General features: G+C 34.5%; 3 protein-coding genes across 9 annotated transcripts; all 3 read right to left on the bottom strand.

Moving 5' to 3' along the window:
* Nucleotides 1–2,879: 2,879 nt before the first annotated feature.
* On the bottom strand, nucleotides 2,880–17,230 carry LOC107491745 (mediator of RNA polymerase II transcription subunit 7a). 7 transcript variants are annotated; one of them, XR_008010408.1, is made up of 9 exons: nucleotides 16,933–17,230; nucleotides 15,571–15,707; nucleotides 14,699–14,768; nucleotides 13,458–13,624; nucleotides 13,293–13,366; nucleotides 12,081–12,164; nucleotides 5,387–7,140; nucleotides 4,554–4,834; nucleotides 2,882–4,268 (listed from the first exon to the last, which is right to left on the bottom strand). XR_008010408.1 is itself a non-coding variant. In XM_016112664.3 (6 exons), exons 2-6 carry the CDS (start codon nucleotides 15,703–15,705, stop codon nucleotides 12,104–12,106), a joined length of 507 nt encoding a protein of 168 aa, XP_015968150.1. In that variant the 5' UTR covers nucleotides 15,706–15,707; nucleotides 16,933–17,230; the 3' UTR covers nucleotides 11,940–12,103. The 7 variants fall into 7 exon arrangements, 6 of the variants coding, with proteins under 6 accessions (XP_052118683.1, XP_052118684.1, XP_052118686.1 ...); XM_016112664.3 differs by lacking the exons at nucleotides 2,882–4,268; nucleotides 4,554–4,834; nucleotides 5,387–7,140 and having other exon boundaries at nucleotides 11,940–12,164; XM_016112663.3 differs by lacking the exons at nucleotides 2,882–4,268; nucleotides 4,554–4,834; nucleotides 5,387–7,140 and having other exon boundaries at nucleotides 15,571–15,724.
* LOC107491742 (tyrosine--tRNA ligase, chloroplastic/mitochondrial) lies at nucleotides 7,672–9,340 on the bottom strand. The gene has a single exon (XM_016112659.3). The coding sequence runs from the start codon at nucleotides 9,250–9,252 to the stop codon at nucleotides 7,798–7,800; it is 1,455 nt and encodes a 484-aa protein (XP_015968145.1). The 5' UTR covers nucleotides 9,253–9,340; the 3' UTR covers nucleotides 7,672–7,797.
* A 1,901-nt stretch (nucleotides 17,231–19,131) lies between the features above and the next one.
* Nucleotides 19,132–26,751, bottom strand: LOC107491741 (dolichyl-diphosphooligosaccharide--protein glycosyltransferase subunit 2). Its single transcript, XM_016112658.3, has 20 exons — nucleotides 26,592–26,751; nucleotides 26,307–26,454; nucleotides 25,787–25,976; nucleotides 25,580–25,669; nucleotides 25,200–25,262; nucleotides 24,957–25,023; nucleotides 24,735–24,799; nucleotides 24,255–24,309; nucleotides 23,438–23,565; nucleotides 23,242–23,357; nucleotides 23,017–23,086; nucleotides 22,282–22,386; nucleotides 22,105–22,194; nucleotides 21,854–22,002; nucleotides 21,483–21,594; nucleotides 21,317–21,400; nucleotides 20,813–20,893; nucleotides 20,503–20,730; nucleotides 19,719–19,841; nucleotides 19,132–19,573 (listed from the first exon to the last, which is right to left on the bottom strand). Exons 1-20 carry the CDS (start codon nucleotides 26,605–26,607, stop codon nucleotides 19,457–19,459), a joined length of 2,097 nt encoding a protein of 698 aa, XP_015968144.1. The 5' UTR covers nucleotides 26,608–26,751; the 3' UTR covers nucleotides 19,132–19,456.
* Nucleotides 26,752–27,057: the final 306 nt, after the last annotated feature.

Raw genomic sequence — 27,057 nt, 5'->3', positions numbered from 1 at the left:
AAAGGGTCGTTATTTCAGTCGCGTCATGTGTGATTAGAGGAATATTCGACTTGTGTGCTTTAATTTGTTAAATATTCTGTTAATTATAAAATGATGAAAATTTGAGGTCTAAAATACATTAGCACTTAGTGTGCGTTTGGTTGGTATCTCAGGACACTAAAAACATGGACACGATGATACACAAGTATACACAAAATACATATTTTTAGGGTCTCTCTATTGAGCTGAGACATTGGGACATAATTTATAAGACACAAAATTTTACATTTTTATCCCTTTTTTTTTAATTCCAACTATGTCCCTAATTAATCTAACCCTAATTCCCCTTTTTCTCTTTTATTATCTTCTCTATTATGTGTTTCTAACCCCAAAATCCTTCCAACTTCCACGTCCCTTCCTCTATCTTCCCTCTTCTATAGCTGTGTCCTTCCTCCACACCACCCCCATAACCATTGTCTCTCCTCTCTTTCTCATCTCCTTCTCTCTCTCTTTTCGCATCGCCACACTCATCACTCTGCTTCTCCTTCCATTGTTTTGTCCCTCCATACCGCTGTCACGGGCCGCCACCATTGACGCCCCTTCTTTTTTCTTCCTCCTCTTCTCTCTTTCTCTTTTCACATAGTGGTACATATCATCACCATGGGTTATCTTCTTCGATCAGATTTATTTGTCTATATTCATCAGGTGTTGCTCAGATATGTTCGTCTCTACTATTACTTGAATCAATTTCATTAAAAAAGGCGAAAAAAACCAAAAAAGCCCAAAATAGTAGTCGACCATTTTTGAGATTTGTCTTCTCATTTTTGTTCTTTTTTTTATTTATTTCAACCTGTTTCAATTTTTTTTATGAGAAAATTGAATTGTTGAGCTGATGAATAAATAAAAGTTGAAGATAGTATTTTGCGATGAAGTTAAAAAATTACAGGTGGCAGTAATGGTGGTAAAAAGCTATGGTAGCGGCAACGTTAATGTTGATGGAAGATGATGGTAGAGAGTTAATAAGGATAAAATGGACATTTGAATTAAATTGTTGTGTCTTGTACACTGATGCCAAGCATGTTAAAAAATTTGTGTCCAGTTGTGTCTAGCTAACGGCGGGCTAACGGGCCGGCGGGCTAAGCCCGCCAAATAACCTTCTTTTTTTTTTACTTTTAACTATTAAATAATATATATAAAGGTATAAAAAAATCTCTCCTATTTTTTACTTTTAACTATTATAATTTCTAAAAGTATAAAATTAAAATTTTTATATTCACAAACATTAAAGTCTTTGTAATTATAAATATCTAATAAATATAATTATAAACTAAATTTTCATCCAAAACATAATTATAAATATTGTTCCCAAAACAAAATAAACATAATCCAAAACATAATTATAAATATTGTCTCTAAAACAAAATAAATATAATCTAAAACACTCAATTTTCATCTTCATTCTCTTGTAAGTTGGGTTGGGGAAAGTTGTGTTTTGACAAAAAAATTATAAAAATACTCCTTGCTAAAAAAATACTAAGCCCGAGAAAGCCCGCCCCCGTCAAAGCCCGCCGTTTAAGCGATGCGGGTTAGGCGGGCTTTTACTATTTGGCAGTCTCAATTTTTCAGTCCAGACCGTCTTTTTTGGCGGGTTACGCGGATCGGTCCGACGGGTTTAAGTCCGTTTGCCACCCCTATCTATGTCTATGTTTTTTGGTATAGTTGTGTCCGTGTCTATATCTTCTGAAAACAGTAACCAAAGGAAGCCTTAATCGTCGGATATGCCCTGCACCGTTGATCGATGACATGGCCAATTGGCAGCCATTCATTTCATTACCAAAATTAAATCCTAAATTTCATTGTCACGGTTGAAATTAAAGTAGCAAAACCCAAGATAATTAGGGAATGAATGTAGTGAACGATATGACAGTGCAATGACCCTTAAATGCCCATTAACATTCCGAATAAAAACAATATGAAATAATGAAAGTGTAAGAATAACAAGGAATTAAATAATAGAAATGGTGGAATTCGTTAATGTGCGATGCTACTGCCTATTGGCTCTAAAACAATCAATTAATATCATTTTTCAAAAAAAAAATTATAGAAAACAACATAAAGAGTAGTTGTTAGTAAACTTGTTGTATATTCATTATACGATAAACCTTTAATAGTCAATAGTCTTATGGTTAATAATCGCCAAATTAAATACTTTAACTAACCGTCCAGTGTTTGTCCGTTAGGGTTTAGGGTTGGGGGTATAGGGTTTAGGGATTAGGGTTAGTGGTTTAGGATTTAGGGTTTAGAATTTGGAGTTTGTGGTTTAAAATTTGGAATTTGGAGTTTAGGATTTAGATTTTGGGGATTGGGGATTGAATTTGTGGTTTAGGGTTTGGAATAGGGTTTAGGACTTATGGTTTGGAATTTAGGGTTTAGAATTGGGGGTTAGACTTGTGGTTTAAGATTTGGTGTTTAGGATTAAAGATTTAGGATTTGAAGTTTATGGTTTAGGATTTAGATTTTAGGATTTATGGTTGGGGGTTTAGGGTTTAGGATTTGGGGTTTAGGATTTATGATGAGAGTTTATGGTTTAGAATTTAGAGTTTATGGTTTTGGATTAGGGTTTGGGGGTTGGACTTGTGGTTTAGGGTTTGGGATTTAGGGTTTGAAGTTTGGAGTTTAGAGTTTATGATTTAGGATTTTATGGTTTAGGACTTATGGTTTGGGGTTTAGGATTTAGAATTTAGAATTTAACCTTTGGGGTTTAGAGTTCGGTGTTTAGGGTTTGAGGTTTATGGATTTGGGGGTTAGGATTGAGAGTTGAGGATTAGGGTTTGGGGTTAGAGTTTGGGGTTTAGGATTTATGGTTTGAGTTTGGGGTTAGGAATTGTAGAAAAATAACATAACGATTATTTAGCTACTTAGTGTGAAGCTTCACCTATACTGATACAAATATTGAAAAATGAATACAAATAGGGAATCAAGAAATATTTAATACAACATGTATTGGCTCCCTGCCAGTACTTTCAATTATTTCTAAGTATAAAGTGCTTTCTAGTTTCTATTGCTGATGTCAAGGCAACAATTTTTTCAGAACTTCAAGATCGCTTCCTTGCCCCTTTGAAATCGAAGGATGACGAGAAGGTCCGGATAGATCAGATCCCTATCTAACTGAATTTGAAGTTAATACATAACTGAATGTCATTGAACAACTTGTACAAGTCAGCAACAAAAGCTAGACATGATGTTTTTGTAACAAGGAAGATTTACATGTATCATTTGTAAGGTTTGTTTACAAGAGGATACATATAATCCATGTTTATTCTCTTTACAAGAAATTGAAAATATATAAATTAGCAACATTCTTTAAGAGTCAATTCAAAACCTTTTGGATGGTAGAAGAAGTTGGTAACAAAGAATCAGCCCCTCACAGCACCACCATGCCTTGGATCTCTAAAATGATTCAGAAGAGACAGGGCCTAAACAGAACCAAATCTCAGTCACCACATTTTGTAACAAAACAAAGAAGATAAAGAGAAAACTTCTCTTTAGCCCTTGCGGTGCCTGATGGTGATAAAGCTACTAATGGTGGAACAGCTCCTTCTTGGAGTACCATGTTTAAATGTAGAAGAGCTGCTGCTGCATTCTCCTTTCCTCTAGTAGAACCCAACCCAACAACCTCAACCAGAAGAGGAATGCCACCTTGCTGCCCAGATTTGCTAGAACAGCCACAGCCTTATCGACCATTCCGGCTGCAGGGTCCATCAATTCAATCCTTGTTTTCGTGAAATAAAGCAGTGGAAGCATCTTTCATTACTTAATAACTCAACCAGAGGTTTAATGGCCCCGGCCCTCCCTATCCTGATCTTGTTATCCTCAACCACCTGTCTCTGTTGTTGTCATTGATTGATAAGTTAAGAAGTGCTGTAACAGAGTTTTCTTGGATTGTTGCTATCACCCTGTATGCCTTGATGAAAATTTTCACTAGAGTGTTCACTGGAATCAGAATCAGTTCTTACATGGTTTTGAGATTGCTCTGATCTCAAGGCATTTGAAGCTTCCCTTCTAGATGGTGAAGTTGATGATTGGGAAACTAAATCCACACTTTCTTCGTCTGATATTCTTACAGGATCCACATGCTGTGCATTATCCACGCCACTAAAGGAATCTTCGCCTTCCAGTTGTTCATTTATAGCTTCCTTAATGATTGATGTCATATCATCAGGTAGACATTGCTGTGAAGCCTTCAGCTTCTGCAAAATATTGATAATCAACGGTTCAGCTTGCATCACCTAGTAATCAACGAGGAGGAAATAATGATAATCAACACATACTTAACAGGAAAACTATACAAGAAAGCAGTTAGTACTCATCAATCACTGCAAATATAAGCTCAGCTTATTTTATGAGTTCTAAAATTTAATTTTGGAGGGATAGGAAAGGCTTAGAGAGTAAAATAGATTACTTCAAGCCCTTGCTTTTTCCTCCATTACCTTCCAAAATCAAAACCGAAGATCACACCTTAAAATAAATATCTCTTTTCTATATGTGGATTAAGGGATTTAATGAGGACTTACAAAGTAAAATTTACTGGATAGTGGATGCCAATTCTCGAAAAGCTCCCTCAACTCATCAACAGACTGACCAAGTTCCTCAAATAACTTTCTAAGCTCTTCATCAGCAGATATATCAGAATGAACAGTTGTGTCAATAATTGGCTTCAACAACTTAAGTGTCTGCTCTGCACTTTGGCAATACATTGATACAGGTTTTGAGTTCATGTTTCCAGAAAATGATGGATGCAAAAATGAGGATATGCCATTGGAGAGCACATTTAACAAAGATATGTCCATAATACCTGTATTAAGAAACAAAAAATAAAACACTTGCATCAGTTTTGAAATATGTGTAACAAAAAATTAACATTTTCTGGAGGGAAATTTATCATTTTGTTTCTACTCCAAGAAAATACATAAAACCATCTGAACAACATATTTTTCTTCAACATGTGCTATTGCTTCTTTCTCTCTGATAACTTATCCTCCTCCAATCTCATCTAAAATCCTCCTTCATTATCCAGACTTGAAACCAGCTACGTAATCATTGGCAACCAAGCATAACATAATTAAGCTGAACTCAACTCAACAAAGAGTAAAAACAGATTCAACTATGTTTATCATATCAAACTAGACCTTAACAGCTAATTGAGAAAGGAAAATTGTCAAGCTTTCATTTTTCATTTGAGAATCAAGAAAAAGAAAACACTACAATACACCAAGCAGGATCATCAAAGGGACACACAACCAATCAAACAACACCAATACATACAACTGAATAAAGTAGCAAAATTAGAACTTTCAAATGATTTAAACAACATTGGGAAGTATAACAGAAATAACATGCGGATTACCGGAAATATTGGATGAAGCAAAGAAATGATGAATAATCAGTACCGGAGAATATAAGCCCAGAAGTTTCAACATATCATTAGCGCCACGATTAGGAATTATTCAGTAAAGTTCCGAAATATACGCTACAATTTCCAGCCACTACTGCCGAGCCTTCCTAATGGGACAAAGCTTTGTTGTTGTTTGTTTATAATTTATAATCCTTGATCTTAGTTATTTTCAAGGTCAAATTCCAGAATGCGATATTTTATTAAGCACTAAAAATATTTCAGGGCCAAATGCCATGTTGAGTGGAATGAAAGTAGATAAAGAAATATTTTACTAAGCACCAATAATATTTCAGAGTCAAATGCCTGTTGAGTGGAAAGAAAGTAGATAAAGAATGCATGAATTCCATGTGTAAAAGCTGTATCAACAGAGAATAGTTTATATTGATAGGATGAAATTAATATACACATACAGGAAATAAATACAAATGAAAACATAGTTTCTTATTGCATTCAAACATTGGCAATCAAGACTTACAAAGGAGATAACGATGTCCAACTTCACAACCAACTTCCTAATCAATGTTCATTTCAGCATAGCTTATGCTTCAGTCTCTCAACTACTTTTCACTTTTTCCCCCCCTCCAAGACGCAGGCATTCAACATAAATGTTCATATTAACAACATTAATTTGCAAATGCCCTTTTTTGTTTTTCTGATCAAAAATTGATGCAAAAATACAAAACAAGAAAATCAAATCTTTAGTATTTTGGTCATTCCAAATCAATTCATGTACTATTAATTAAATGTAATTATAATAAAAGAAGTACTAAAATAGGATTGATATGGTCTGCTAGTGACAACATTGCTAAAAAATCTGCTTCCTTATTGGACCAGGCACCAAAACCAGTATGTGCTTTGTGAATTTCTGATGAGAAAAATTAGCGTGAACAGGGAATTCACCTAGAGAGTGATCAGGAGTCCAGGACTATCCTTATCAAAATAATAAATTTTCTTCTCACTAGACTCCAAATAGAGAAAATCATGAAAAGCACATGTAAAATTATTGAACAAGGTACGAAACTAAAGGAAGGGATTTGCTACTTAAATATTAGCATACAAAGTATCCAGGCAAAAGTTTCTGGTTCATACCTTGCTCACTTTTAAGAATTACTCCTCAACACCATTTCCTAAGTGCAGATCGAAATGGAAAATAAGCTCTATATTTCAGAATGCATATGTTTAATGGTTATTTCTAGATTCAATTGGATGAATGTAATTAATGGACAACAAAGAAAAGGTAAAGGGGATACCCTAGAAAGTGGCCACTCTGATATGATACTAGGGATTTTTTATTTTTTTATTTTTATCTTAAAGTGAGTTCTTATACTCGACAACAACAACAACAAAGCCTTATCCCACTAGGCGGGGTCAGCTGAGTTCTTATACTCAATGGGGAAAAATCAGAGACCATCTAAACCAATGAAAGCAAAGCATTTTTGTTGATTTTTCCTTTTCAAGATTCAATGAAAATTGTTACTAGCAGAAGTCAGAAATACCTAGTTGTATGCCCTTAGAACAAATGACAAACCAACCATTCAACATGAGGATGGATGATACTGATAGAACTAGTAATGCTATTCAAGGATAGGTAAAGAAAGCATACCTTAACAGAGACAATACCATTAGAGTATCCTCGTCCGGTTTTTTCTTCAATGACGTCTCAGATCCCCAAACAAACCACAACAGGTTCTATATCGGTAACAAGCCTAGAAACCAGAAGTTGTTGATTTTAGGCAGGGCTAGGTGAGAACATTTTCTTTTTTTCTCTCTAAAAGGATCAGTCATAAGTATAATGATTCTCCATGGGCATATAAATTCACATCAATAGGTCGAGCAAATGGAAGGCGAACAAAACTCCAATTTGTTCAACCACTATCGTAACGATAAACACTGCCAGTTATGTGGCAAGACTTGAAATATGCCAACAGAGGAGTAACGTTCAAAACTGCAAATATCTTCTGAGTTGATTAACTTATGCTGAATACTATAGGAAAATACTAAAAAATAAATACTCAATGTATTTACTTCAATATTCTCTAGCCAAGAAAAGGTTGAAATGCTTAACCGCGGCAGCTGTTGTTGTATTCTAAGATCAAGAGGCACTATACTCAAAAGTTTACAATTGCAATGTTAGATACCCCAAAAAATGAATGCACATCTGCATTGCTTTTACATTTTACCACTAATAGAAAAAAAAAATTAAAACAGCATGCTAGAAAACCATATTAGAAAATCCATCACATGCCAAAACCGATAAAGATACTTATTCTTTAGCAGAAAAAATCAAAGGTATCATAAGAAGACAACAAAACCGCAATTATAAATAGTCATCAAAGAATATTCAGCTATCTAAGAATTCCCTGTCATGCTATTCTGACGAGCACCTTATTCTTTTTGCCAGCAGATATAAGGAGAACTTTCCCATCCACTATATCTGCTTCCTCGATCCTCTTATTTTCACTATCCACTCTGTTATTGTTCAAGTAAAGACCCCCTTGCTTCAACAAGCGGCGCGCGGCAGATTTGCTCTCAAACAAACCAGAAGAGACCGAAAGATCTACCAATGACAAGTTCAAAACACTGTCATAAGCCAAAGAACAAGATGGTACACCCTCAGCTATTCCCTCGATAGTTTTCCAGTCCAACTTTGTCTCAGATCCAGGCCGCAATGCTTCTGTAGCCTTAAGTGCCTCAGTCAAACCCTCATCCCCGTGAACAAACCTTGTAACTTCCTCAGCAAGTCTGCGCTGAGCAGTATTAGGCACATAACCCGGTTTCTTCATCTCCCCTTCCAATGCAGCTATCTCCTCAATATCCAAAAACGTGAGAATCTTCAAAAACCTAATAACATCTGCATCTGGAACCGTGAAAAAATACTGATAAAATTTGTAAGGTGACAACATCGCAGGTGAAAGCCAAATCGCGCCATCCTCCGATTTTCCAAACTTAGTACCATCACTCTTCAACAAAAGAGGGAATGTAAGTCCATAAGCGCCCTCGACCTGCAAGATCTTCCGAATCAACTCAGTCCCAGCAGTTATATTCCCCCACTGATCACTCCCCCCAATCTGAACATTCACACCCTCATTCTGAAACAAGTACAAGAAATCATATCCCTGCAACAACTGGTAGGTGAGTTCAGTATAACTCATTCCTTGTTCAGATTCCAATCTCTTCCTAACACTCTCCTTAGCTATCATAGACCCAACCCTAGCATACTTACCAACATTCTTCAAAAAATCTAACAAACTAAACTCTTTCCACCAGTCATAGTTATTCAAAATCACAACCTTAGAACCTTCCAAGTTCGAATTCAGAGAGCGACCTAGAATTTGTTTGATAGTTTGGGATATACCTGCCGTGTTCCTCTCTAGTGTGGCAACGTCGAGCTCCGGCCGCTCCAGTGACTTGCCGGAGGGGTCGCCGACGCGGGCGGTGGCGCCGCCGATGAGGGCAACGGGTTGGTGGCCGCAGCGGCGGAACCAGGAGAGGACGATGATTCCGAGGAGGTTGCCGAGGTGGAGGCTCTCTGCAGTGGGGTCGAAGCCGCAGTAAACCTTCAAAGGCGGGGAATTAGCGGCGGCGGAGGATCTGAGGGCGGAGTCGTTGGTGGTGGAGTCGAGGAGGCCGCGCTCTTCGAGGACTTCGATGATGTTGCGGCGAAGCAGAGTTTGAGGTTGGTGTTGGAGAGTGCATTTAGTTCTGGTGAAATGGAGAGTGAGGGAAGAGAAAGAGGGTTTGAAAGGGAAAAGGGAGAGTTTGGTGGTTGAACGAGATAAGAAGAGGATGGTTCTTGTCGAAGCAGAGATGTAAGCCATTGCTGCTTCTCTCTGCCTTTCCTTGCTTCCTCTATCTCTATCTTCCTTCCATAACAATATTAATGGGATAATTCACATAATTAATGAAAAAAAAATGGTGTTTGCCACTGTATCTAAAAGATATCGTCTAATGGTTAAAATAGGTTAAATAATTAATTTTAAATTTAAAAGTATAAAAGTTAAAAAATCTTTTTGTCTTTTTTTTTTACATGATATTTTTTATTTTTTCATCATCTTTATTACAGTTGTGCTTCTTCTTTCTTTTTTCTTTTTTTTTCAGTAAATCTTTTTTGTTTATATTTATTCCATGTTTTTGTGCACAGATACTTTTGTCATTATTGGAGCTCTTCTCATGAGTTCCTCTCCCTCTTTAAGTTCTCTATAAATTCACTTTTGTCATTCACCATGCAATTTTTGCTAAAATTACTAACTTCTTTTTTATGTACTGAAATTGGATAAATTCTGTATTTTATTATTTGTTTGAATGGAACAAAAATATCTAAATTTACTTGTCTGTCTATGATGAACAAAAAAAATATCACTAAAGAGCTATATATATTCTATTTTAATTTTATTTTGCTATTATAAAAAATAAATAATTTATTTTGTTGAGTACATTATCTGTTTATTTTGGTTATAAATTGAAACAGGTACTTGACTCGAAGTCAAAGCAGAATTTAGCTAGTGTTTGAAAAGGTCCCTTATATTACGTGTTGTGTTAGAAAATTTTAAAATTTTCAATCTCATATTCTTTATTTTGTTTTTCTTTGTATCGATAATCTCTTACTCAAATTGAAAAATAATCTTACTCATAAAATTTGCATAATTTTATACTTTGTTTGATATGTATAGTAGATTTTCATAATGTTATTTTCAAAATTCAGAAAATGAAAAATCATTCAACATAAGAAAATTCTCAAATTGCTTTATGCATTCTAATGAATATTCCTATGCACTAGATAATCATGGCTTCTTTCTTTTCAACGCTTCTTTCTTTGCTTCATCCAATATCTCCGGTAATCCGCATGTTATTTCTCTTATACTTGCCAATGTTGTTTAAATCATTTGAAAGTTCTAATTTGGCTACTTTATTCAGTTGTATGTATTTGGTGTTGTTTGATTGGTTGTGTCCCTTCGATGATCTTGCTTGGTGTATTGTAGTGTTTTCTGTTTCTTGATTCTCAATGAAAAATGAAAGCTTGACAATTTTCCTTCCTCAATTAGCTGTTAAGGTCTAGTTTGATATGATAAACATAGTTGATTGGAAAGAAAACTTGTAGAATAAGTATTTATAGTCATTGCTATTAAAATCTTACATTGATTAAAAAAATAGTGTCATTAGATTCTTGAGGAATCTTCTTTCATATTGAGCTAACTTTTACGATCAAATTAAATTTACTTAATTATAAATACTATCAAAATTTTAGATGGGTCACTCACGGATATGCTCAGTAATGAGTCTCCATGGTTTATCTTTGAAGCTTGGTGATGGGAGGAGAACTAGCTTGGAGGATAATTAGTCGCAATGTGGTAGTATGAAAGCATCCTTTCCAAGGCTTTTTTCAATTTTGAACCATAAACTTTCCCAAATAAACTTTTCCCTTACATGTTTTGTTCAAGGTTAAGAGAAAAACATCAATTTACTTGTTTTTTTTTTTCAAATCAAGGATTTGGAAACATGTGCGAAACTAATGAAAATCAAGCAAGATAGAACTTACAAAGAGAAGGTTCAGAACAATAGCCAAGAAGAGAAAGAAGAGAGACTGAGTTGAGAGAAACAGAAAACGAGTTGGAAGTGGCGCAAGAAACAGGCAACATCGTGCAAGTGGAACAACATTCACTCCTCCACTGTTTCTGGAGAAGAGTTAGGGTTATTGTCAAGGAGTGCAACACAGAGACAGAGACAGAGACGATGAGAGGTGGATATGAAAATTAAAATTAGATGGGCCTATTTTAGTAATTTTACATTATATGTTATTCTTGTTTATATGTATCCTAGACATTACATCAGTGTCTTGTCCATTGTATTTAAACATAATACATAAAGAATAATTTTTAGTGTCTCTGTCTCAGTGTCATGTCCTGTTTACAAAAACAACCGCAGCCTAAAGCATCTATCATTAGAAAATGTGGATTTTCGGTATAGAATAGAGTGAGTTTGGAATTTTTAGCCGAGGAGAGAGCTTTACCAATTGAAATGTTAAATCAGTGGCACTGTCTTACAATTGGCTAAACCGACAAAAGAAAGAGAAAATACTATTGTGTGAAAGTTTGATTAAAAAAAAGTATGTTTACTATTAACTTTTTTGTGTAAGTTTTGCAAGAAAACACAATTCAAAAAAATATATCTCAACACGATTCAAAAACATATATCTAGTTATAACTTCAAAGTTCTCTAGCCCTGACTTCGAAGTTGGAAAGCATATTGAATTATTAATCACCATAAACATACTAGACTACTGTCAAAGTGTCAATATACCATTAATTAGATGTGTAGTTTTAGCAACAAGTTTCAATATACAATTAAGAAAAATGAAGCGTGTAGAATTAAGAAAAAAATAGCAGTAAAAACAATAAAATCATGTTTTTATTTCACCCATTTCTTATTTTTTATTTTTGCAAAATATTAAAAACAAAAAATAGTGAAAATAAAAATAAAAATAAAAAATAAAAACACTAAACAAACGTAACCGAAAATTTTCGAGGCAACTCCAGAAATAGATTTAACATCACAAGCATTGCGTTCAATTCTAGACCACATGTATAAAGTAGAAAATCTAAAAGGTTATAAATACACTAATTTCTCATATAGGATCAGCATTACTAACTTGGTTCAGTGCAGAAAAATGTCCTATTGTTCATCAAGTGTTGCTAGGGACTCGTTAAGTAATCTTCGTGCCTCTTCTCTTCTCCTGAAAAGAAACATATGGTTAGAAAGAAAATAATACCAACGACAAACATTTACAGCAAGCAGAGGCATGTGTTAGCAATTATACTACATAATCCATCTTAAAAAAACATTTTTAAGAAAAGGGTATTACATTATAGAACCTAAATGTTACACTAAAGTACCAAGGACTACTTTAGAATTCAGACAACAAACATTAGGTGAATTGGTGAATTGTGTTTCCCCAATCAATTTAATGCAACTATCTTAGAATATTCACAGTTTAACTTTAGATCAAGTTTCAAAGGCACTGCAATTTCATTTTTTTAATGCAAGGTTATGTCTAGAATTGTCTTCTACAATTTAATAGTAGCAGTCTCATACGATAAGGAAACCGTGTCAAGAATTCTGAATGTAAAAACAATAAAGGGGGCCTTAGCAGAAATCATCATAGCAATGACAGTTAATATCTCTCATTGTTTCTATTAGCTAAATTATTATCCATGCTGCAGTAACTGATCACAAACTGTAGAGGGATCTATCACAAATTATGGGCTATTAGCAAGGTGGCTACTTATGTCATCAAAGGAATCCAAAAATACTTTAATAAAAAGCTGCTTTCCATGAATGAAATATGAAGCAGGTAATTAGACTTTATTGAGAAATATTATTCGATTCCAGAAATTTCTAGGAGCAATGATACTTGACCCTATTTTTTGGTGTAAAAATTTAGACAACATCTCAACCATCAATCTTGTATGGAGATTAAATTTATGGCCCCACAATAAAAAAGGGGGGTTTTAAGTATCATTATTGAATTTATAGTTTACAAAGATATTCTAAAGGAGAGGTAAAAGAGGATGTGATTGTCGACCAATGGATACCAACTAGAAGGAAGCATCTAATGCAAGGATTAAGTACAAGCAATGAATGAACTAACTTGGGTAAACTGGTCAAAATTATTGAGAACACGATAGCTCACATGAGGTAAAATCAACTAAATTGTTAAAGCCTAAATGCAAGGGCATGTGATGTTGCATAAGAACGAGAGCTCACATGAAAGAAGAATGTCATTTCAACATGGTGAACAAAGGAATATGTTCCAGGGTTTCAATTCGATTTAAAAAGAATATCAAGAAAATGTAATACATACTTCTTTATGTCCTCCACTGCTTCTTTACGACGCTCAATCTGAAGTTCCAAAATATGAATTAATGTTGCTCTTGCCTACAGAGTAAACAAACATAATTAATGACAAAGAAACGGAACAGCAGCATGACAGTTACACGCATATATTTATACTTAGAAGATTATATACCTGATGAGGTCGCAAGGAATTTAAAAGGTGATGTAAGTTTTTGAATACAGTTGAAATCTCTTCAACTCTCCTTGCATACTGTGATGGTCTCTCAATAAGAATATCTGCAAGCTCCAAAATGTGTAGCTGCAATTCTCCATTCAGTGATCTCAGCTCCTTCTTGAAATCTATACAAGATCATAATCTTTTAATGTGATATGGAATACAAGATGATTTAAAGAATCTTATCATTGATTATGCTTGGGCAACTTATAATGGAAGAGACAATGCAGCATGAACCGTTTCTCGTCTTAAAATTACTCTCTGTACAATGTGGATGCATGTAGTAGCTTTAAAAATTTGCATGATGATTATGTTATGTATGATGAAAATTCAATCAACTTAATAAATAAGATCAAAGCAGTAGACCTGGTCACATGCATACCGCTAACTAGAGGACTCATTACCCTCGTTTAACCAGGTGCATGTATAAACTGCAAAATTGTAATTGATCTTGTCTCTAATGTTAGTGGCTCAGTGATTAATTACTCTTTCTTACAGTAAATTTCCATGCAATTGATGTAAATCTGATTTCTATTTAGTAAGAGAACAACAATCATATATCCAACATCGAGCTCCCAAAGAAATTGATCAACAAGCTTAACATCTAAATTACTAAGCATGAATCAGCAAAAGCAATAATGCACAAGTCCAAAACAATACAAGCCTTCATGATTCATGAAGCAATCACAAAATTACATCATTGTTGAAGTTTCACTCTCACATTGGTCTGTAGATCGCCTTAACAAGTGTTTTGGAAACTCTCCTCCAATGAGCTAAATTTTGCAGTGGAGTTGGGCCTGCTTAATTATTGGGTTGTCTGCAGATACAAACAACAACAAAGCCTTGTCCCACTAAGTGGGGTCGGCATTGGGTTGTCTGCAGATGACTAGTTAAAAACTTTACAAAACGTCTAGTCTTGATTGTGAGGGGAGAATGTTATAGTTTCCCAGTGCCTAAATAGTATTTTGCATTGCCCTACTACCCCTATAAGTTAGCTTCTTAGTAAAGTTAACCAACATTGTCTGGTTCAATAAAAAATTTATTATCATTTCTGGTATGTGCCACGTAGTTCCTCTTGTGACCAATCAAGTACTTTCCCATGCAAACACAGTCAATGTAATCGACTAATATCAGTCGAAAGATCAGCCCCTAAGCTAAAACAGAGCAAAATGAACATAGCAGAGTAAAAAGTAGCCTACCAACATTAGCCCCCTTTGGATAGAGTTGGCGCACGCCTTGTTCTTCCAAGCTTGGCAAAACATCACTAGTCTACGAGGGGAGAAAAAAAAAAGTGTAAGGTTAATAAATGTAGGATAAGTTGTTCATATGCCAAGGAGATCAAAGCATAAAAATTTTGTGCACCAAACTCCTCCCAACCCTCATTATATATATTATAAATAGTATATAGCATATATATGTATATATAATAATGTTGATTTCTATTTATATTTATTATCTATAAAACATAATATTATATTATTTGTTAGTTTACTTTATGTATAGATTATGGTATTAAAATTTATTTATTTAAATTTCAAAGATATTTTTATAGATACCTGACTAACGGTGGATATTTGTGGATACCCAGTTACCTACGGGTCACTACCTCCCCCCCCAACACATTGGCATTACCCTAAGAAAATATTTCAAAAATAAAATAAAATGAAATTCAGTATACCCATGTAATAAGAAAAGACTGCCAAACAGAGAAACAAAAATTCAGTAACAAAGTGGCTGGATATATAATATATCTCTAACTCAGACCTGTATAAGGTCACTGTAACAGCTTTCAAAGCCTACAAAAGCTCATTGGGACTTCTTTTCATAAACAAAACAAGAAGATGAAACCTAGCAAATTATTTGAGGGTTCTTCTCATAAAACATTTTACAGATAGAATAACTAACCTTAACGGATAGTTAAAATTTAAATATTCTAGTATAATCACCTCCCTATTAAGTACCTAGTCAAAGCCACTTACGCCTACTTTACGCTCCAATCATTACATAGCTTATTCCAACAAGGCCATATTAAGCTATCAAATCACAGGGAAAAGAGGCCAAAAGCACTTACAGTGTAGGGGCCCCCAAAACAAATGTAGGTCCCTTCTATGGGAGGAGGAGGCTCTGGAGCAGACTTAGGGTCCTCCAAGTAATCTTTGTAGAGCCTATAATATGGTGGGGGCGGCGGGTATGTTGCAGTTGCCATAACTAAAATAAAATCAATCCTAAAATATCAAACTTGCATGTCAACTTCAAATTTACATCACATAATTCACAGAAATAAATAAACAAAATGACAATTTAAAATTTATTTGAAATTGACGAAAAGAAACTGGAACTGTGCAGTAATGAAACAATTGAAAGTTGGAAATGTAGTTTGGTGTTCAGGGTGGCATTGAGGAAGACATGTAGACAATTTTCAACCCAACAATCATGAAATAAAGAGAAAAGTTAAACACCATTTTCCTGACATGTGCAGTGTGCACTTGCTTCATCAAGAGAGAGAAAATGTCACTGCTTCAAAGCAAAGCATGCAGAAAATGATTCTCAACTCTGTTAATTAACCTCCCATTATTTTCTTGCACATCTTCGGTTCACTTGGTTTTGCATTGAACCATTGTTTGTCCAGAATTATTGTATATGTCACTGATATGTAATGCTTGGTACAAAAACAATTTGGAATTTCTCGGACTCGGATAAACTGCTTATGGATTTAGTTAGCGTATCCCATCGTAAAAAGTAGTTAAATGTTTTACCTCCTCATAGCTATACTTCTATGATTCCAATTAAGTGAGAACTTAGGTGCAGTCAACTTCACGTGAAGTTGATAACTGAGAGTCATTAAATGAAAATTTAGTCAAATCAGTCAAATCATTTGACGGCTCTCAACTATTAACTTCACGTGAATTTAGTTAACTGCACCTGAGTTTTCAGCTTCCAATTATTCCATGAATTTAGTTTATACTAGTGTCTCAATAGCATGCTACACTTAAAATTCATAAAAACATGAATATCATCCAAACATAAATTAAAATAAAACAAGAGTCACACAAAAATAATCTGAATCTCATTCTCATTTATCATTATCGGCAACGCTATTCGTTTGTGTCTCTTCACTTGACCAATTTGCCATTTGAAATCATCTTAAAGCATCTAAAGTGTCACCCAAAAAAAATGTTATAGAAGATGTTAAAAAAATCAACTCCAAACAACAATTAATCTATCAAAAAATCTAAAGTCTAGAGTTTCCAAAACACACATATTTTAGCCGCAAGGTATATGCAACAATAAATGTTCAAAAATTTCCAAACACACCCCAGAGTTCATACATATTTCATATAAATGAACATGTACATATACATATCATCAGATTTACAGATTTATATTTTTGAATTTTATCCAACAATAAATATTTAAAATAACAGAAGCTCACCGAGACAGAGGAGACGGCGGAGACTGGCAGATGCGACTTCGACGGAGACGGCACCGATGGAGGCTGGGGACCTGGAGTCTGAACGACGTCGTGGAGGCTAAAGTTCGAGCCACGAAGGAGGCGAGGCTGAGTGAGGAGTCGCAGATAGAGGAGGTGGTGAAGCCGGCGAATCGTGACTGGCGAAGCCCCCGGAGGTAGTGAGGAGACGGCAAAGGGGATGAGAGGCAGTCTGGCAGGCAGCGGGCAAGACTGAAAGCGGGAGGCAGGCTAGTGGTTGGAGGGACTAAGGCTGCGTTTGTTTCTTAAAGGAGGAGAAGATATTGAGACCAAAATTTTGTGTTTTTAATTTTTTATATTTTATTTAGTGATAAATTAGAATAAATTATAAAAATTTAATTTTTTTTATTTTTTTATTTAAAAATTTTGAGATAAAAAATATAATAATAAAAGATTAATGAGAATAATAAAAAAATAAAAAATAAATTGTGTTTTTTATAAGTGTTTTTGTGTCTTTTCTGTTAGGATGGACACAAATATACTAATTCAATGTCTTTGAATATATTGTCTCTATCTATGTCTCTCATGTTAAATACGATTTTATATCTCTGTCTCAATGTCCTGTCTCTATAAACAAATGTAGCCTAATAGTCTAATACAGTAATACTTTGATACCTAGCAGATTAAGGGCTTGTTTGGGTGAGCTTCTAAGAAAAGATCTTTTTTCGAGTTATCTTTTTTTAAAAGATCTTATAGAGAAGTAAAAGTAATTTTATGTTTGGATATCTCATGTAAAAAAGTCTTTTTATCTATCAATTATGATTGGGTATAACAATATAAAAGTACTTTTTTGTTTATTTATTACATGAAAAACATCTTTTTTTTAAGGAAAAAAGATCTTTTAAAAAAAGATGTAAATTACAGCTTCTCAAAAAAGATCTTTTTTTTATTTTACTAGTGCTTTTACTTTTACTACTAGAAATTTGCCAAACACGTTAAAAAATAAAAAAAAAATCTTTTTTCATTGAAAAAAGATCTTTTTTTAACAAAATAATGGCGCCCAAACATGCACTAATTAGATAATATGAAGATGTATTCTATTTATTCTATTATATAAAAATTAAATTTTTTTATTAAATGACAAAATTGATGTGGTATATTTTTTGAGAGTGTTTTTTTATTTACTTTTTAATTCGTTAAATTTAATTAAATATTTAAATATTACACAATTCATCATAATTCCTATCAATTAATTAATTTTAATTCAGATTGAGTGATTATTTTGTTAGGAAACTATTGTTATTTATAGGCAATATATATTAATTCAGTTGGGCTACATATTCATATAATTTTCTATCCAATTTTATCCAAGCTGGCCCAACACTAAAAAAATCTAATCCCATTAAACGAGCGTGATTCACGCACCCAAACCCCCCGAAACGTTTAACATTCATTCGCGCCTTTATTATGAAATAACGTTCCTTCTTCAACCTCGAAACTGGAAAAGTTCAAATCTCTCTCAAAATATCTCAAACCTCCATTGTGCTTTCTGCAAAAATTGCTCTTACTCCAGAATCACATCAAGCTTTTGAAAGGAAGAAGAAAAAATAAACAAAAACAAAAACAGAAACTCCACAAGGTACAAGAAAAACTGTCATTATTATAATTTGTTTAGTTTAGTTCAGATGACAAAAATATCAAATCAAACCGAACCGTAATTTTAATAAATGATCAGATCGGATGATTTTTTTTAATAACCGAACCAAATTGCACCGCAAACACATGATACCGTGCACTTTCAAGTTGGATTTGGACAAAGTATAGCTAGTCTGACCTAATGTGTGATATTATTATTATAGTCTGACCAAGAGAATTCCTATTCTCTTAGCTTTCAGCGTTCGAGTTTACATGAACTTTGTGTAGGATGTTTGAGAATATAATAGTTAAAACTTATTAGATAACAATTTAATCAAACACATCAAATTATCTAACAGTTTTCAACTATCAATTTCATATAAATACAATGCAATTTCCACCACGAGTTTATAATCACCGGAGCAAAGACAAATTTGGGTTCATTTGCAGTCTTTTCAGGGAAAAAGATTTTTGGTCTATGAATCTGTTGCCACAAATGACCAAAACATATGAAACAAGATTGAGATAGGTTTCGGTACATCTATAGAAAGAATTATCTTAGCACAATTATATGACGGCAACCCCTGATTAATATTTCTTCCCCCTCCTTTTTTTGAAGTATACTGTCATTGGGGTAAATGGACATAAAATTCAAGATACCGCGGCAAATCACTACATTTTTCATAGAACTTGTAATTATAAACCCTATGTAGAACTATGCCTAAGATTACGAGCCGTAGAATGTTTTTAATATGCTTTTCTATTTTGATATAATTGAGCTCTCTAAAATTCACGTAAGATTATGCAACATAGTTCCTACAAAAATGATTAGTACAATCTTTACAAGTGAAAACTCATATTTTTCATTCTCTTTATAAATACACAATGTTCCTTATGCAGATTTCAGCTTGGCTGATGTGGTAGCAAGATGCGAAAGGATTCTGTGTCCCACAAACAACAGAAAAACTCCAAGAAGTGCTGTTGTTTTAAGTGTGGTGAACAAGTCCAGCTGCATAATGAACATCAAATGTCAATTCGTGGTCTCGTATAGAAAATGTTGGAATGTAATAGTCGGTGAACATTGAAATTTAACATTGTTTTGCTTGCAATAAGCTGACAGAAACTTGTTCAATAGCATTGCAGAGTGAACATACCTTCAACCAGAAAAGTACATAGAGAACCAGAACCGCGGCAATGCCAAGATGGAACAGGATGGCATATGTAGCAGGTGCTGCTGAAGAAGGAAAGTTCCTCAAGTTTACCCCCAAGCGCAATAGCTGTAAATGATACCACAATGAGTGTGATAAATGCTAACTATACAAGTAGATAGATTATTCTCTGCAGAAGCCCAATAGGCCAATATCACGCTGAATCTTTTCATTTATTATCCATCAATGATATGACTTTGGCCAATAGTGCTCTTAACAGTTGCAATAACCTTTTATTCTAAGCAGAGAAGAGACTTCCCTTCATGCTTGTTATAAACCATCTCAATTTCCCAATCGGAAGTTATATCTTTTCACTGTGGGAGTATGCTCCCAAGGTTAAAAGTAATCAAATACAAAGAGTTTTTAGTTTTTCGTGACCATAAGGGGATTTTTGTGTTCTTTTCTTTTTATAGGAGCGTAAAAAGATAACATTCTACTGATAAAGAAAACAAGAAGGCCTTTCAGGCTTCAGTTTTTATCCCATATATTTCTTTTTTAAGTTTTTATCCTAAAAAGAAATGCCCTTTATATAATTCAAATTATTGGAAACTGAGATATTAGCATTAAGGTAACAGAAGAAACAACTAACATTTCTAGTTTCTAGCTAATTTTATTGTGTTTTCCTTTTCCACCTCCCATATTTTTTTTCAATTATCATCACCATATTAATATTGAAAGGGATAAAGATACATGTGTACCACTCTCTACTCAAGATAAACATAAGACTTACCCCAACCAAAAAGCCAATTAAGGGCAGAAGGGTCAAACTCAAGAAAATAAGAGAGAGTTGTGTTGGTGGTCGTTTTTCAGGAGTCCTGAATAAGTGGGTTATCTCTGCTTTGGGCCCATATCTCGTGTATGGATCAACAGCTAGTGGAGGAAGACGGGGTGCCTTGCTAGTAGGTGCTTCTGGAAGATCTAATTCAAGATGGCCAAGTGGCCGTAAGAAAGAGTTCTCCTGAAACAATACATATTTTTTTCTCAGATTGCCAATATAATTGGGAAAGGGGAAATTAAGCTGAGCAAACACTTCAAGATACCATGACAGCATCACCAACAGTCAGCTCAATGTCATATCTGCCAGAGAGATAGTAAAATTTCTCCACCAAGCCAAGAAAATCCTAAAAAGCCAAAATTACAAACATCAGTAGAACATTAAACATGATGTACTGTTAAACGAGAATGAAATTACTCCTGCAGCCTTCACCAAAACATAAGTGTAACAATTAAATATCCCACATCAAGAGCAGTCAGGACATTCAATTTATATTATAATTACACATAGTTTGTACTTAATAGATAAATGAGCCAGCTCGACTGGAAGAAATTGGAGGTGCATTATATAAAAACCAGCACATAACTTTTCTGCTCAATGATGCAATTGGGTTTTTATCATTTAAAGTGATGGGCACAAGAACAAATAATCGAAATTCAACATCTGTTAATATCTATCTAATATGAATTATAACAAATTCAATGAGTACTGAAGAAGAGACATCTGAAGCAAGGTAATGAAATGTAATATGTAATAAGAGATACTTAACAAGAACAATCTCGAATTTCTTGCCAGCATTTCCAACAACAAAGATGTGCTCATACTTTGTCTCATGTTTCAACTTGAGAAATGCCTGAAAAACAATAAATCCTCAATGAACAAAGCATTTAAGTAAAACTAAATAGGGTCTAACTGTCTAAGTCAACAACTCAAACCTGATGAGGCTTAAATGCATGACCACGAGGGGTTGTCAATTGGAAAGAAAAACGGAATTTTTGCAGGTGGTTAGCTGAGAGCGAAACAATGTCATTTCCAGCCAAATCTAGCCTGGATAGCAAAGTGGGAGTATAAAATGAAGCAACAAAAAGTTTATGCAAAAGAATTATAAATCAAATTTCAAAACTCAGATTAAATTCAGATGTATTAAGTTTAGACTAACATCACAAAAAGAAAAGGAAGTTTATATTAAACACAATACAACATGACAAGCATATTAAAATTAGACATACCAACCAACCATCAGCATACTCATACATCCTAAATGTAACAGCATAAATCTTTTTAAAAATCCAAAATAGAAACCTACGTCTTCTGGGTTTCAATACTTCCAAGATCATTGTCCAGAACTGCAATTTCTGCATTGCTAACTTTAACAATGCCAGTGACATATATTGGCACATGAATTTGGCCTCCGGTAGCATAGACTTTTTCTCCGTCGGCATCATGAAGCACCATCTACAAGATAGGCTCAAATTAATTTAATTGTGAGGCAGAATAGAAATACACATTGATCCAACTGAAAGGAAAACTAAACTGTAAACAAACAAACAGCATTACCTCAAAAACAAACACATAAATACCCACATCCACTTCATCTGGTAAAACGTCCAATACATGATGTCCGCTATTCTGGTCATATTTGAGGTCCTGTATCATGCAAATTTAGCAAAATCCAAAGTTTCAGACAATGCGAAGTCAAACGCAGAGAAAACAAATCATTGACTCATCACTCACCTTGTTCTGAATAACAGCCGAATCTTTAGCAACAGTGCTGAAAGCCCGGACAAGCTTAACTGTTAAAGGAGGTGCAGCTGAACCAAGCACTGTATTCACCCTAACCTGATTAAGTTCAAAGTACAATAGAAAGTTGTCATTTTTTCCAACAGTAAATGAGAAGTAGAAACACCATACAATCATGAAGTTGATAAATAATTTAACATAACCGAGTCATAAGTTGAAAATGTTGTACAGCATGCATATAAACCAACAAGCAACAAATAGGAGAAAACGGCAGAAGGAGGAGGTCCCAAGCTCCATATCAGAAAAACGGGCAATGACACAGAGGAAAGCAGAGCCTAAATAATTTAAGGAACTCATCGGAGATGAAACCACTGAAAATTAGTAGTAGTAGCCTACGTATGGATTTGACACATCAACAACAGAATCGTGGCAGAAGATGGCTTACAGGATGTTCACGGCCCAAAATGCATATACACCAAAGGGTTACAGGCTATTTCTCCTTTATACAACAACAATAACAACAACAACAACAACAACAAAGCCTTATCCCACTAGATGGGGTCGGCTATATGAATCAAACGATCTCATTGTGCCCTATCATGTATCATGTCTAAGCATTAGAAAAGAAACCCAATGAAAGCCAGAAACAAAAGTTGTTCGTGCCAATTTCAAATAGCTACTGGATACGATACTTCCCGAAAAGGGACTTTGAACAGTTCAACTTTATACCTTGAGTTTATCTTTATTAGATAATGAATAAACACTTGCAGGAAGTGACAATATCAACGGAATGGAAATCCTGCACCACAAGAAGAAAGCTAAGAAATATACATTTTTTATAGAATATTGACGAGGTCAGTGTATCAGCAAAGAACCAAAACAGAAGAAATAAGGAGAGATGTCTCTGTAAAGCTGCACTTTACAACAATATGTTGTTCTTGGAAAACAACTTGCCTGTTGCTCTCTAGAAGAGCTAATGATTCTATTTGATTGAATAAGTCCTTCGCATCTCCTGGGATTCCAATGCCCAGGAAAAATTTTGCTAAGCCCAATATTTTATCCCCTGGAAGCTGGAAGTGCAAAGCCAAAACGTTAGTAGAAAATTCTAACAGACTAAAAATTAGAGAGTAGTCCTTTACAATCCACATACATTTATTTTTCCAGAAGTTACAGCAGCGAATGCGAAAACCCCACGAACAACTGAAGAAGTTGTGGAAATAGAACCTTGATGCTCATGTCCACCAACCAGTTTCTCATCAAAATAAAAAGTTCCATCATCTGAAGTGTTAATGCATTCATCAAAAACTATTGTGACGAAGAATGTAATAGAAAGTAGAGCCATTTAACATACAAAGTCTTTGGACAGAAGAATTATTAGGGAGGATGGGCATAACATAACAGTGTGCAAGTGGCACAAGAGTTTTCAAGCCAATTATATCATTTGAGGTCAAATGGTATTCCACAGTTCTGCAGTGCACCAAGACAAACATGAAACAATTTTATCCATTCTCTACCCTATGAGAGATATACAACTTGACTGCCACAACAAACGGGACTCGAGAATCAAGTATTCTGGAGAGGTAAATAATCTGTCTGTGTGTAAAACTCTTCATAGAAGTAGGATATTAAGTTGATCAACAGTGATCATTAATAACAAGTTCCCGTCGCATGTAACAGGTAAAAAAAAGGGTAACCTAAATGAAACCATTAAGAAAATATGTAAAGTATCAAATACAGGTTTACAGTCAATATTGTTAGAGAACCAAAAATGAAACAAAATGTAATGAAACCAAAACGAAAATCACTGATATACAAGATAATATAAATCTAGCATTTACAAAAGAATAAACTCTACTAAAGGGCACAATTGCTGCTACATCCAGGGTAGGGAATTCTAAAATTATAGAAGAGCATTAATTACCTCCAAAATCTAAACAAGATTAAGGGAAAAGCAAACTTATACATACCATATTTTTCAATGCTGTCAAAAAGCTTCAGTATATCATTTTTCACTAAATTGACCTGACAATATGGAGCTAATATAAGATATTGATACAGGTTCAAGGATGCCGAGGCAATATATGTTTGCAAGATAAATAATAAAAGCAAAAGCGAAACAGATAAATTCTCATAACATTACAACACTGGCGAGTTTAGTATTAGATTAAAGTACATTGCAATTTCCAAAATGGAGTACTTCAGTTGGAGTTTTCACTTTGCCCTACCACTTGAATTCATTTTTATTTAACAGTTCCTTGCTGGTGCTTTATCATTAGGTTGTAATTAAAATGAACAATTTTCTAGGGAGAAATCTTACATAACATTATAATAACAGAAATAATTACATCTACATGAATTTCTACTCAATGTAGGAAATACTTTCAATTTAACAAGCTTTAAAGTTTGTGAAGCAAGCCAAGCAACCAATTTCAGATCAAAAACTTTACCCTAGACTGATCAATCTCAGAAGACGCTAATGTGATCACTCCAGCCAGTGCTTCTAGAGCCAATCCTGTGTAAACACGAATAGCTTACATTATCACTGACTAACAATAGGTAAACAGCAATGTTTTATGGAATTAAAATTCTAGTTACAAAGCTGAAACTACTATGCATATAAAGAAACAATAAAATAAAACATATTCCAACATAAGAGCATAAGGCATTACCTGCAGCATAAGTACTAGATTCTGGTTTATCAGTATAGCGCCATTTTCCATCACTTTGGCTTAGCGCCTGCAAGTAATGCAGGATATGAAACCATTGTACATGTGACATTGCAGCAGCAACAATTGATACAACTCATGGTAAAACAAATATATTAATTCTCGGATCAAAACATCCAAAGAGACCACCATAAAGATGCAAAATCTTGCTACAAGCATATTCTACCAAAGGTTATAGAAACATACCTTGATTGAGTGGAAGGTCCCATCAGCATCGGCAAGAAGCACATCAACATCAGAAGCCTGGTCCTGTATGCAAAAAAGGGGTGACTAGCAGGAGAGAACAATAATGAAACACAATATCACATTGCAAATGAGACATGCATCCAGTATTTAGAAATAACAGAACAAACTTTGGGCATATTTGGATAACATTTGAAGGTTCAGAATAATTTCTGCATACATCAGCTACAGCATATAGACAGGATGTACAGGAAATAAAGCCCAATTCACAAGTACAGAGAAGAAAAAATTTCCAGCAATACACCAGTATCCCAAGAGAAATGTAATAGAAACTCACGTAACATAGCTCACCAAACATAGTTAGGTTGAGTCCAGATAGTTACCTTTATAAGAAGCAAACTTCCAATTGAGTAATACAGGTCAACCAAAGTCTTCGCATCCTTGACAGTAGCTTTAAGTCTCGAAGCAATATCCTTTATAAAATAAACAAATTCTACCATCAAATTTTCAGACATGCTAGAAAACATGTGAACGGAAATTTCATTGCAAAAGCAATGATAACCAGAACCAAATCAAGACAATAATAATACCTTGAAAATGTCCCCATTAACCTTGCATTTTAATATGCCATTAACTTTTAAGGCATAGAACAAATCCTTCAGTGGGGTGGATGAGACAAGATTTTCCAACACTTTCGGACAAGTTGTTGCCCTCACATCAGGCTTCTCCCTAACCGCAAGAATCTCAAAGATTCTAAGGGCCTCATAGGATTCTTCTAAACTGATATTATCAAATCATAAGATACTAATCAGTTGCCTTATACACAGCACAGTCATCTATAATTTCAACAAACGCATATGAGCTAATGCCTAGTATTTGTCTTATGATGTGTCAAGCATGTTCCCAGACCAAAATGTTGGATTTCAATTTTTCAGAAGCAATTACAAGAGGAATAAATATAACAAATTAAAAAATAAAATTACATTAAATTAAACAACTCCGAAACATATGGATGGAAATTAGAAATAATCCAAGGCCAAGCATATAGCAATCCAAACAGAGTGGCTTCCTAAGCTACAAAAGAAAAGGAGAAAGGAGGGTCTAATTAACCTTGCAAATGAACCGTGCTGAGGGGCGAAGAGCTCCAAAGCAGCGGAACGGTGACGATCGGAGATAGGGCCGGGAAGCGCGACCGCATCACAGATCGAAAATGCGAAAAGCAGAAGCAGCAATAATCGTGCTAGGTTTGAAGACATTCCTGCAGCAACAAACCAATCAATGCAACAAGAAATCTAAACAATTAAGCGAATAAAAAGGATTAACGGTTATGGTTTGCAATTTGGTGAGTTGGATGTTAGGAACGGAGATCAAGAACGATGAGGTTAGGGATCTTACGCGGAAGCAGCAACATGAGAGCGTTGCTTAGTTACTCTTCGCAGCGATGACTTTCTTTGAGTCGGAAGAGAGTGAGAGCGCAGTGCAGCTGAGCTGAGAGCCTTGGATTTTACTAGAAAGACTTGGGTCAATGGCGTGAAATTCGATTTGACTGAAATGTCCCTTGATTTATGTTATATTGCCTATTCTCTCCCCAGTAGTACTATATATTCATACAAGTATTGCATGCTATATTGTAGGATGTAGGAGATTGATTGTTCTAATAAGAAGGTAAGAAGACCAAAACTTCAGATTGTAATAACAAGAAGTTGGATAATGTTGATTTGTCAAATATATAGTGCTAATCTTATGAAAGTTTGATAAAATTATTTAATAAATTACTCGTTTTGATTTTATCTATAAAACTATTTTATTGATATTTTTTAGAAAAGTATTTACTGAGTATAAAATGTTATTTTTATCCTCA

This window comes from Arachis duranensis, chromosome 6, assembly GCF_000817695.3.
Source record: "Arachis duranensis cultivar V14167 chromosome 6, aradu.V14167.gnm2.J7QH, whole genome shotgun sequence".
Classification (NCBI taxonomy): domain Eukaryota; kingdom Viridiplantae; phylum Streptophyta; class Magnoliopsida; order Fabales; family Fabaceae; genus Arachis; species Arachis duranensis.
The sequence above is the reverse complement of the archived record's forward strand: the minus strand, read 5'-3'. Positions and strand labels throughout refer to the sequence as shown.

Coding starts and splice junctions, on each gene's coding strand:
- LOC107491745 (XM_052262723.1), bottom strand. CDS start 5,459: ATGTTGAAACTTCTGGGCTTATATTCTCCGGTACTGATTATTCATCAT. Junction 4,835..5,386: donor TGCTTCATCCAATATTTCCG/GTAATCCGCATG, acceptor TTCTTAATACAG/GTATTATGGACATATCTTTG. Junction 4,269..4,553: donor TATCCAGTAAATTTTACTTT/GTAAGTCCTCAT, acceptor GTTGATTACTAG/GTGATGCAAGCTGAACCGTT.
- LOC107491742 (XM_016112659.3), bottom strand. CDS start 9,252: ATGGCTTACATCTCTGCTTCGACAAGAACCATCCTCTTCTTATCTCGT.
- LOC107491741 (XM_016112658.3), bottom strand. Junction 24,310..24,734: donor CTGAGATTGATCAGTCTAGG/GTAAAGTTTTTG, acceptor CCATATTGTCAG/GTCAATTTAGTGAAAAATGA. Junction 22,003..22,104: donor TTTATGTGTTTGTTTTTGAG/GTAATGCTGTTT, acceptor CCTATCTTGTAG/ATGGTGCTTCATGATGCCGA.